At 41.2% G+C, this 12,403-nt stretch overlaps 1 protein-coding gene across 5 annotated transcripts in view; it reads left to right on the forward strand.

Annotated features, from left to right (window-relative positions):
* Positions 1 to 12,403, forward strand: part of stxbp5a (syntaxin binding protein 5a (tomosyn)) — a 222,239-nt gene that overhangs the window by 153,406 nt on the left and 56,430 nt on the right. For 3 of the 5 annotated variants that reach the window (XM_038805189.1, XM_038805159.1, XM_038805180.1), the window contains exons 17-19: positions 1,997 to 2,122; positions 4,983 to 5,134; positions 9,133 to 9,195. In XM_038805189.1, coding sequence (XP_038661117.1) covers positions 1,997 to 2,122; positions 4,983 to 5,134; positions 9,133 to 9,195 — 341 coding nt within the window. Of the gene's footprint in view, positions 1 to 1,996; positions 2,123 to 4,982; positions 5,135 to 7,209; positions 7,294 to 9,132; positions 9,196 to 12,403 lie in introns of all 5 variants that reach the window. The other 2 variants (XM_038805151.1, XM_038805169.1) reach the window with 1 other exon arrangement.

Raw genomic sequence — 12,403 nt, forward strand, 5'->3', positions numbered from 1 at the left:
TGATTGAAATTGCAAAAACATGAGGTAAATTTATCTCTAGTAAACAATATTTTTGCCAATATTTGCATTGCTGTATGTTGTAATACTGTTTAACTTGCACATACTAAAATACTTTAAAATGTTTATAGTAAAAGAGAGTAGGTAAAGAATTGAATTTGAAAGAAATATTTTGTGATGCTGTTGGAAGGCCAGCATTTATTGCCCAGCACTAGCTTCTCTGAGAAAGTTTAGCACAGCTACTGGGCCACCTCAGCAATAAAGAGTCAACTATGTTGGTGTGGTTCTGGAGTACCTATAGGCCCGACCAGGTGAAGCGACAGGGTTCCTCCCCTATCAGATATTGGTAAAACAGTCAAAAATCCGACAGCGTTATATCCACTACCATTGCCAGCATTTTATTCCTGATTGAAAAAATGGAATTTAAATTCTCAAAGCTGCCATTGGTGAGATTTGTTTTTGCATTCTCCAGATTAATAGTCCAGGCTAGAATGCCTGATGCTCGTTTCCCAAAGTGAATCTTTTATGTAGAGCACAAATCTTTCGTGTACTCTCATGGTGATCAAAGGAAGTGCTCAAGAACACTCAAAAGTCTTCACTTAGGAGTTTCGATATCAACTTGGAGTCCTGGAGGATAGGCTCATGCAGAATTCCAGCATCTGGCGCAACCAAATAAGAAACCGTGTGGCTATGTTCGAAAACAAGCTCATGTTGGAAGGCAGACAGTAAATGAAAGGAGACTAAATCCCAAGCTGACAACTCATTAATAGTTCAATCGTAAGCAGTATCCTGCCCTGTTAGCAGCAAAATCTTCTGTACGCAGCTCATCCTAGGCAATTACCTACAGACCCACTAAACACCCCAGATGATGAACATAGTCAACCTCATTTTTAATGGGAAAACAAGGGCACTGGTTAACTGTTCCAGTAATATAACCACTGCACTATCACATCCCAGATTCACATTAATTAAGGGCTAATTTCTCATGCTCAAAAGAAATCACCTTTCTAAGTACTACATTCCTTCCTGTAAACAAAAATTATTGTCGAAATGATTCTAATTTGTTGCTATAGCTCCATCTCTTTAGTACTGTGGAATAGCCTTCATCAATTTGTACTTGGGAAAGGATAGGAAATGGATCAACGAGCTAGAAAATGTAGCTGAGCCAGAAAGGGCCCAAGTTCTATCCCCAGTTTACGAGTTATGAGCTGACCTCCATTCAAAGCTAGGCTGCTGCATTTTGCATTTAAATCAACTGGGAATCGCTCCTCTTGACTGCTATGAGAAATGGTTGACTGTTATTAGGAATGGTACCTGGGTGTGGTCAGAGTCAGCCTCAGCTGTGAAAACCACCACTTCCCCAGCGGCATGGTGGCACAGTGGTTAACAGTGCTGCCTCATAACAGCAGAGACCCAGGTTCAATTCCAGCTTTGGGTGACTGTGTGGAGTTTGCACTTTCTCCCCATGTCTGCGTGGGTTTCCTCCGGGTGCTTCAGTCCCTATCCAACAGTCCAAAGCCGTGCAGGTTAGGTGGATTGGCCATTATAAAATTGCTCCTTAAGTGTCCAGGGATGTACAGGTTAGGTGGGGTTATGGGGATAGGCCAGAGGAGTGGGCCTAGGTGGGGTGCCCTTTCAGAGGATCGGTGCAGACTCAAAGGACTGAATAGTCTCCTTCTACACTGTAGAGATTCTATGATTCCCTGCAGTCATCATTTGGGCTCCACCTGTGATTTGGGCAAAGTTGTTGAGGCAGATCTATATCGATAGAACCGTGGCCAAGTAAGGAATCATCACCTTTAAGATGAGAACAAGAAAGGTTGTTGAGGAAATTTGAACCTTACTGTGTTGTTAGTTATTGCAATTTGAAGATTTTGTGTTAAGTATAAACTGAGTCGGTGGACAATTCCAAACACTATAATATGTAATTAGTTTTTATATGCAATTCACACAATCCTAAAAGATTGCATATTAATCAAATGTACATTTCCTTCTCCAGAATTAAAAGTACTCCGTTAAAACAAGGAGCAGGCTATCAGGCTGAAGTAGTGATTCAGTTGGTTTGGGTTAATGGTGAACCTCCACAGCAGATAAGCAGCCTGGCAGTGAATTCTTCATATGGACTGTGAGTACCAGCCGTATTGTCATTAAACCTCGATCGTCTGTGCATAAAAGAACATATCATAGTTTTCCCAAATTCTAGTGGTTAAAATATGATACATTACAGCACTGCTCAGTAGATTTCCTGCTTTCTTCCCATGAGATCTCAAGTTAACTTTTTGTTCCACATCAACTTTTCTATTTATTGTGTGGGTGGGGTGGTGTAGGTACAAGTGTGTCTGTTCCCCAGTAAGCTAATACCTGCCAGAGACTGTTCACCATACCCTATCATCATCAGTCTCTGTGACAGAGCTTTCCCCCACCTCATTCCTGTACTGTGGTACACTCTTTGTGACCGCTCTACACCTTCAAAACCTTCTCAATTCCTTACTGCTTGGCTTCTCATCTTTCTGCTCCTGCACCTTTGCCTCTGGAGGCCCCAAGATCTATACATGGCCCTCTTATTTCTCATCTTCATGCTGCTTCAGCATCCAAAAGCGTATCATATTGCACATACACTATGACAATATCCAACTTGACTTCACCACTGGTTTCTGAACCCCTCCACTGCCTCTGATTTGACGCTGCTAGTCGGGCACGGCAATAGCAGAAATTTCCTCAATTAAATATTGAGAGGACAGAAGCCTTTGTCTTTAGTCCCTGCCACAATCTTGGTTTCCTATCCACAGACTGCATCCCTCTGTGTCCTCTTATCTGAGGCTGAACCAAATGGTTGGTAACATCGGTATCCTATTTGACACTGAGCTCCGTGTCTGACCCCATACCTGTGCCATCAGCAAAGCCTATTTTCACCTCCATGACAATTTGTGTATTCTTTATTCGTTTCTGGGATATGAGCATCGCTAACAAGGTCAGCATTTGTTGCCCATCCCTAATTGCCCTTGAGATGGGAGTGGTAAATCACCTTCTGATGTAGTCCATCTGCTGATCAATTGGACTGTTTTGACCTGGGTTGCATCCAACTAGTGTTGTTTGAGCCACACCCATCTAAGCAAATGGAGAGTATTCCATCACACTCTTGACTCATGCCTTGTAGATGGTGGGTATGTTTTGGGAAGTCCAGATGAGTTTCTCGCCACAGAATTCCCAGCCTCTTATCTGCTCTTTTAGCCACAATTTATAGGGCTGGTCCAGTTAAGTTTCCGATCAATGGTGACTACCCCACCACCGACTAACCCTCCCCATTCATGCTGATGGTGGCAGTTTGAGTCATGGTGATGTCGTGAAATATTGGCGATGATCATTGTCTGGCATTTAGTGGCTTGAATTTCCTCCCTAAACCTCCAGGAACATGGAAGCAGGGGTATGCTGTTTAGTATGTTGAGCCTGTTCCATCATTCAGTTATCTGTGACCTAATTGCTACTTTGTGTCTGTGCCAAATAATGTCTCCACTGTGCAAGTCTTTTAAGAGACTCCTCAAAAATCTACCTTTTGTTTCAACCAAACTTTAGGCCAACTTCTAATGTCTTTTGTGGCTCGATTTCGAATATTTGATCATTTCTGTGAAACACCTTGCAGTGTTAAAAACACTAAATAAGTTGATGCTGTGAAAACTCTTTGGGGTATTTTGTTACCTGAACTGTTACATACATGTACCCTGTTATTAAAGACACAGACTTAATTGGGGAAATTATCCTGAGTTTATGCCCAAGCTACCATTTCCGGTGAGCATTCTGGCCCACTTGCTGTGTTCCAGAAATCCAGTGTTATCAGGATAAAGACCCAGATGTGTTGATGTAATTTTTTTTTGGAAACCTATTTTATTCCAAACTTACACAACATTTGACAGAATGCGCAGTCCATCAAAGCATAGTAAGCAGTTTTTTCCCCTCTGCAACAGAGCCCTCTTCACCCCTGGTACCTTCCCGTCCATATCACCTCGGAGATCAGTGCCTCCGCCCTCCAGAAGAAGGCCTTGGGGAGAAAGATTGGGACGGTCTGAAAGACAAACCGGAACCTTAGCGGTACATTATACCACCTGCACCCCCTTCCTGCCAACGTCAAGTGCATCCCACCTCTTGAGATCCTCCTTAACCTCCTCCACTAACGCTGGTTATCTGCATATTTGAAAAAACACAAATTGGTTATACAGAAAGATTTTGCCCAAATTTCTACTGACTTCCATTTTTTAAGGGCAGAGTAATATACTTGCCTGGCAGAGGATGGGGATAATTCATTAGTCAGCTCCTTAGTTGGTTTGATTATCCTCCATCATTCACGACTGGACTTGGCAGACGTGCAGAGCTGTAATATGATCCATTGGTCATAGGATCACTTTTGTTGCAGCTTCTCCAGCTTGGACCTCAATTTTAGGAATGCCTGGTGCTGCTCCTGGCATGCTCTTCTGCGCTCTTATTGAGGAAGGCTTGGTCCCAGGCTCAATGGTAACCTTAGAACCAGAGATCTAATGTTGATGTGAGTCATTAGAATATGGGCAGCACGTTAGCACAGTGGGTAGCATTGTTGCTTCACAGCTCCAGGCCTAGGTTCGATTCCCGGCTTGGGACACTGTCTGTGGAGTCTGCACATTCTCCCTGCGTCTGCATGGATTTCCTCCGGGTGCTCCGGTTTCCTCCCACAAGTCCCGAAAGATGTGCTGTTATTCTGAATTCTCCCTCTGTGTACCCGAAAAGGCGCCGGAATGTGGCGACTAGGGGATTTTCACAGTAACTTCATTGCAGTGTTAATATAAGCCTACTTGTGACAATAAAGATATTCTATGTCCTTTCTAGCCACCTGTTGTGGGTTACAGGCACACATTCGCCTAAAGCACTGGATTTTCAAGATAGGGTGCAGGTTTGAGTGTTTAGAGTTTACTGGTGGACTGAAGATGTTGTTTAATATAATGCATTTTTGTTTTTAGTTTGGTGTTTGGAAACTGTAATGGCATTGCAATGGTCGATTACATTCAGAAAACTGTGTTACTAAACCTGGGAACAATTGAACTGTATGGGTCGAACGATCCTTACCAGAGACAACCAAAGTCCCCACGCAAAACACGGCAAACCTCAGGAGGTAAGCACCAAAGCTTTTACTTTTGTAACACCTGCTGGAGCTAAAACGAACTTGATGTGCTCAGCCAACTGAGGCATAATGTTCACAAGAAGATAACCTGTAGTATGGAAGCATTAATTAGGCAGAGGCTCAGTGCAGTCAGCTGATAGCTCATGCCCAGGTATTGTAAGACAGCTTGAAGAGCTGAGCAACAACTGCTGCTGCTGTAATGGAAAGGTTGCCTGTTTAAGGGAGCATCATCATCAGTCTGAGTTCAATGGATGTATGCTTTGTATTATTTGCTTGGGATAGAATTGAACAAAAACTGATTTGCAAGCTGTATGCAAACACTGCAAGACTTCTCACTAAAGTCTCTTACTGAAATTAGAACAAATGGGTCTGGATAAAAAATTAAGGAATTAATGATCCATAAGGGAGTATCAGGATATTGGGGGCAAGGGGCAAAGTGGAATTAAGGCCACATTCGGGTCAGCCATTATTGAATAGAGGAGCAGGCTTGAGAAGCCAAATGGCTTCCTATTTCTTCCATTCTTATTCCTAATCTTCATACGACCTGGAATAAGAAAAGAGAAAGAGAGGAGTGTGGCGCAAATTCAATGTGTCAAATTACCTCCTTGTGTGGTATTATTCAATTTTACCAAGCAAACCTCAAATTTGCGTATTTCAGGGCAAGCAAGTGGAGGAAGCAATCACTGACATATGAAAAATTGGTCATTGCCCTAATCAGTGGCAGGTGAAATTCAATACAAATATACAAGGTGCTGCACACACAGGCAGCACAGGAGCTTAATGACCCTCTGTGCTGTAGGATTCAAAAGAAACAGAACATTATGCGTAACTCCTCATAGATTAACATTTACCATCACGGTTGAGGAGGGCAGCACGGTGGCACAGTGGTTAGTATTGCTGCATCACGGCGCCGAGTTCCCTGATTCGATCCCGGCTCTGTGTCACTGTCCGTGTGGAGTCTGCACATTCTCCCCGTATTTGCGTGGGTTTCGATCCCACAACCCAAAAGATGTGCCGGGTAGGTGGATTGGCCACACTAAATTGGAAAAAATTATGATTATGGAAAGATCTTGAGTACTGAGTTCACTCTAGGTCAAAAAGAGAGAAAGAAACATTTGAGCCATGGAAGCATTGCAGAGAAGAAGCATGACAGTGATCCTCAGTATCAGAGGACTGAGTTAAAAGGAAGGACTGGGGAGCCTGGAGTGCTTTAGCTTTCAAAAGGAGATGATCCAGTAGTAGACACGGTGAGAAAGATTAGGTAAGCCCAAAACATAATTTAATGTAGGCCAGGATATTTCAACAAAAGAACACATTAAAATTAGAGAAAGGAAAATTTGGGCCATATATCAGGAAGGACATAATTCCACCCTCTCTCTTTATCCATCATCCACATGTCATGTTGTCCAGACCCAGGTCCTGCTTGATGGAATTTTCAGGATTTACATTTTCTACTTCAAACTTTGTAGTAGCTCGCTTCTCAATGTAGACCCTAGAAATCTGCTGAACAGAAGTGGAGGTCATTCAGACTATCGTGTCCACCATCCTTTGGAGCAATCCCTCTCGCTTTTAACTCGGAGGATTTTCAGAAGCTGCCATTTTGTAAAATGACCTGCCTACAGCACTGCAATCCTCTTCACAAAGTTGTTCATTCCATTTTGTACTGACCTTTTATACTTCAGTAACTTTAAATTCTACAGAAACTTTAACACTCTCATTAAATACACATCAGTTAACTGACAGGAAGGTTAATACAGCGTTGGAGAGTCTGAAGATTTAAAAAAATATATATATATCCTACACTCTTCTGAATGAATGACCGTTATTGTGTTTGTCTTCATGCCTTAAGCTCTACTTAGAGTATAATATTTTTACGTATCTTGAATATTATTTTGAGGTCATGAAAAAGTCATGTGGAAATGGCCCCAGTGATTTCTGATTTTAGTTTCTTGTCTTTGTACAGATTGCATTATCTGTTGTTGTGTTCCAAGTTTTGTTCTGCAGGTTATTGCAGCCAAATCGTTATTTTGGTGTTGTGCTCTTTCTTTTTTCCACTGCGTCCTAAGGCATGCTGACGGTGACTTCTTGCATGTGTGGTCTTTCTAGTTTATATTCTGAGTCTGTGAAAAGGCTGCGTTCTTCATATCTAAGTAAGTTATCCCACGCTGATACAAATTTCTGTCCTAGTGTTTGGATTTTGAAGTTAGTATACGTAGCAACATCCATTGAAACTATTCTCAAAGGGTCCCTTTTCTCTTTGCACATATGATGAGCTGTTAAGAATAGTCTGCCTTCGCTGCCTGCGTTGGTTGCATAATGGTTGGAGAAGCTCTTGAGTGGCTTTGTTTCAATAGCTGCTCTATAAGAGGGTGCTTGTGTTAAGTAGGTTAAGTAGTTTTTTTCTAGATAGGCAGCCAAAGCTTCAATGGAGAATATTCCACTTGGCAGCAGAATCAACATTCGCAGTCAATCATGTTATCAACCAAGTGGTGACAATTCCTGTGTTGGCCTCACAGAACAGTCAGCAAGAATTTAATGATCAGTGTTGTCCAAGTGGTCACCAGAAGTAGATGGCTGCATTCCATTCAAGTACCGCAGGAGTTAGCATCTTAATTATATCCCTATCTATTTTAATTTAGTATATCTCTATGAGGGATCCATCCTGGACTCCTTTCAAGACTGAAGAGACTAGCCTTCTTTGCTCTTTGTTCTGTTTTATTTGCTGATTATAGTTGCTTGTTCTAAGTCGCTGGATTCAGTTTTTTTAAATCATCGGTTACTTGGACCTCACTTTGTGAATTGTTCAAGAAACCGAGAAGTAACTTATCGTTGGTAGATCCTGCCGGTTGAGATTCAGAAATTCATGCAGCAAAAGACATGAGATAAAAGTCGAGAAACATGCACTATTTTGAATAAAATGTTAGTTTTTACACGAACAGGTGCCGGAATGTGGCGACTATGGGCTTTTCACAGTAACTTCATTTGAAGCCTACCTGTGGCAATAAGCGATTTTCATTTCATTTCATTCATGTCTTGCACAACCAGAAACATGAATACAATAAAGTAAAATAGGACATGCACCATCCTATATTTTGGAAGTGTTCTGAAATTGCATTTTTCTTGCATAAATTTCAACATTCCTTCACAGTGATCATTGGCACATTAGGGTAAACTTTCAATGTACTGCTCAGGCCTGTAACTGGTATTATAGATGGTTGACGCCTCTGGAGACAGAGCTGGGATTTTCATTACATTTAATGTCCGTCATGGTGGCCTCACCGCCAGTGTCTCGGGTTCAATTCTGGCTTTGGGTGACTTGTCTGTGTGGAGTTTACACTTTCTCATCATGTCTCGTGGGTTTCCTCCGGGTGCTCCGGTTTCCTCCCACAGTCCAAAGATGTTTAGGTCAGGTGGGTTTACGGGGTTAGGACTGAAGGGGGAATTGACGTACCAAAGGGATGTACTTTGACTGAGTTAATGTTCAGGAAGAATGGAATTGAATGGAAGAAGCTGGGTTGATGGGCTACTCAACTCTCTAAGTGCATTAAGAATCTCACCAATGTCTCTTCCTCTAGTACATTTACACAGCAATGTGCTCCCTGTCCACTATGCAGGCTTAAGAATTAAAAAAATAGCTAAAATATTTCACTCGAGGGCTTTCACATTTTTGCTCCAATGGAGCAAAAAAAAGGAGGCCTTTTCCTAGAGATGTAATATAAGCTTATGGATCCCCTCTGGTTTCTCTGACCTGTTCTCCATCTCAGAATGAGATTTTACATCCCATAGCACTGTGATGAAGTTCGAAGTATTTGTGACTCAAGTATTTCCAGAGTAACTTTTTTCCGTGAGCAATTATTTCTGTCCATTTTTATCTGTTTTGCCTCTGAAGCAGCTTAGGATGTTCTTCTGCATTAATGGAGTTCAATAAATGGAAGTTTAACCCCTTGTCATTGTGTTCTTTGTGGTAACAAGCTGATTTTTTTTGTCAGGTCTCTGTGATATCAATGAGGGTTCTACCACTCTAGATGACCGCTGCAAATCCCCCACATCAGGTAAGTGTGTCGATGAGTTTATAGGGATTTTGCTTTCAAGGGAATGGACTAACTGAAAATGGGGTGCTTGTATTTATTCAAAGGGTATGAGGAGCAGTAGTATGCAGTGAGTAATCATGAAATTAGCTTGTTGGTTGATAGAACCTTAATTATTTTAAACAATACCTCGTCACCCAACAATTTCACGTGTGTAGCTGAGGAGTAACATGAAAGTAAATGGCTGAATCCTAGTTTCACATTTCTTGATAAAATGAATTCATGGTGGTTTGCGATCAAATAGAAGAAAAATCCAACTGTGACCATGGTATAAGAGATAGATTCTGGATTAACCCCCTGTGATTCTGTTATGACCCCCTCTGTAAACAATCCACAGAGAGAGTTTGAAACTTCTAAATATATTCTGACAAAGCAGTTAGCATACCCGTGAAGTATAGATTTTAAGCAAGTGAAGGGGGCGGGGGGTTCGTCTGGAATCTGAGGAAAAAGAGCAAAACAGTCTGTAATAGACAGGTGATACAGCACAAGTGTGATGCAATAAAATCAATGATAAAGTACTGTACCAAGTTTAACTGAACATTGTTGCCAAAAGAATTTGAAATGTGACCAAGTTAATTGGAGACATTTTTAAATACTACAAATATTAAAATGAGCAACTTTCTGTCGAGTTTCCTGCAGGTCATTAACTTCATTAAAAAGGGGATGAGGGTCTGTGGCACTGTTTTTGCCCAAAGTTTGCATCCAGTTAACATTCATCCTGAATTACTATATAACCAATTGAGATTTGTTTGTCATCTGTTTTCTATGGCTCCCAAGTTATTATGTGTTAGCATACTATTTTCTTGCAGAATTCCCTACAACAAATCGGTTCAAATAATGCTTCAGATTCCAGTTATATATTCTTGATCAATTTTGTCCGATCGACTTAGCAACAGGCTACTTCTTTTAGAACTCCGAAAAAAGTAGATGATAAGGAGTGAAATGTTCTATTGGCAGTTCATGTCAGCCAATGGGTTAGTGGGCACAGAAGCTACAGCCAAACAGTGCATTTCAGAGCAAAGCAAACCAGTCTATTTATAGACTGAATTGAAAGAGAACTTCTATAAATTTCAGCAAATAAAACTAGTAGTCAAAACTGCAGCAACTTCTAATAAAAGCATGCAGTGAATGGAGCATATTGACCAGCACCGATGAAAGAATTAAGCAATGGTCTCCATTCTGGCCAGACATAGTGGTTCCACTGTACGCATCTATTAATGTGTTTTGTCCATGGTTGTCTGACCAATTCTTGTCTTCTGTGTGCCAGTGGTGTCCAACGATAATAAAAACAGAAAATGCTGAAAATACTCAGCTGGCCTGATATTATCTGAGGGGAGGGAAAAAGTTGATGTTTGAGTTAATGTTTCATCAGAACTGGGAAAATTTAGGAATGTGATAGATTTTGAGCTGGTGAAAGGTTGGGGGAGGGTGGAGAAAAAAGTAAAAAGGAAAATCTGTGATTGAGTGGAGGGCAGAATAGATTAAATGGCAATAGAATTCTTGGTGCATGGCTAAAAGGAGTGGTAATGAGGCAAGTAAAGAAACTAAAGATGTGTCTGGAGGAATGAATGTCAATGAAAAGGAAAAAAGAAATGAGAGAGAGAGGGAAGGAAAGGGAAACAAAATGGGGTCAGAGGTTATGAGCTACAATTGTTGAACGCAAGTGAGTCCAGTAAGTGCCCAATCTAGATAAGGTCCCTCCAACTTGCATTGAGCTTCATTGGAACACTACTGGGGTTCGAGGACAGGAAGACCGAGTAGCAGAAAGGTGGAGAATTCAAATGATCAAAAGCTTGGGGTCACGTTTGCTAACTGTACAGATGTGTTCTACAAAACAGTCACCCATTGTGCCTTTGGTCTACCCAGTGTAAAAGAGTCCACGTGATGAGCTTTGAATGCACTGGATTAAATTGGCTGAAGTACAAATGAATAACTGTTACACCTGGAAGGATTGGGCCTTGAAGGATGGGAAGAGAAGAGGCTAAAAGTGAAAAATATTGCACCTCTTGTGCTTAAAGGAAAGGTACTGTGGGAAGGGTTGTGTGTTGTTAGGGGGGTAGGGGGCAGGCGGTGAGGTGATGGAGAATTGGAGCAGGGCATCACATAGGGTTCCTTTGGAATGATGAAAGGGGATTGGAAGGGTTATAGGATCCACAGCTTTTTGCTTTTGTAATAGTGTCCAGCTGTTGCCTTATTCGGACTCATTGTGCACTGTCGAGCTTTAAACTAATACTGTTGTGACTGTTTTTCTTTGGTCATCTTTTCCAGTTTGAGAATAATTATTTTAATCAACAACTCTTTGGGCTTGTTGCAACAGACTGATCTTGTGTGCATGATCAGATCTCCAATTCCAAAATATTTTTGTTTTCTTAATAATGTGCTCCATCCATGTCACATGTTGCATGTCTGTGTCCTTGTGGGTTTTGAGTTTTGTTTAATTGCCAGCAGTCATGATGGCTGCCTTTCTCTTGGAGCAATCTCACTCTTTCTGTTATGCACATCTAACTGCTGCCCCATCATCAACTGAGAGGGTCAGAGGTGATTAACGTAGAGGAATGGTAGCCTAGTTAGAACTGGAAAATCCTGGTATTGGGCTGAAACCTAGCTGGAATAAGCTTGGATTGATGAGACTGTTGCTGCCACTATGCTGGCCTGCACTGAGTGCCAACTTTTTTTTTGGTGGGAATTGCAGGTCGTTCTTGTTTTAGGATATTTATGATTTTTCTGTAATAACTGGTGTCCAAGGACAATTTTTTATATTTTATCAATTGGTGAAGAATTTTTTTCAGTTGATAAAATATATACATATCAGGATAGGCTGAATACCAACAAAGGGAAGACCATATTATGTAGTTTACCTAAACTGGCAAAGCCTTTGATAAAGTACCTTAGGAGAGAATCCTTTACAAACTAAAGCCAGCAGGTAATGTTGATAAGAAATGAAGATAAATTCTTATCTCGATAAAAGAGAAGGAAATAGGGGCAGATAGATCTATGTGAAGCCAGATGAAAAGGGGAGTAATATTGAATGGGATTCTCCAGGATCTTAAAATATTCCAATATCTTGGATCCCAAATATCATGTTGTATTGGATTTTACTTACATATATTGAAGAGATCTTGGGCCAGTCCCTTTTTTCCTAGATCCTCTTGTATTAGTGTCTTTTGTTGCT

This window comes from Scyliorhinus canicula, chromosome 1 (genome assembly GCF_902713615.1).
Source record: "Scyliorhinus canicula chromosome 1, sScyCan1.1, whole genome shotgun sequence".
NCBI classification, from domain to species: domain Eukaryota; kingdom Metazoa; phylum Chordata; class Chondrichthyes; order Carcharhiniformes; family Scyliorhinidae; genus Scyliorhinus; species Scyliorhinus canicula.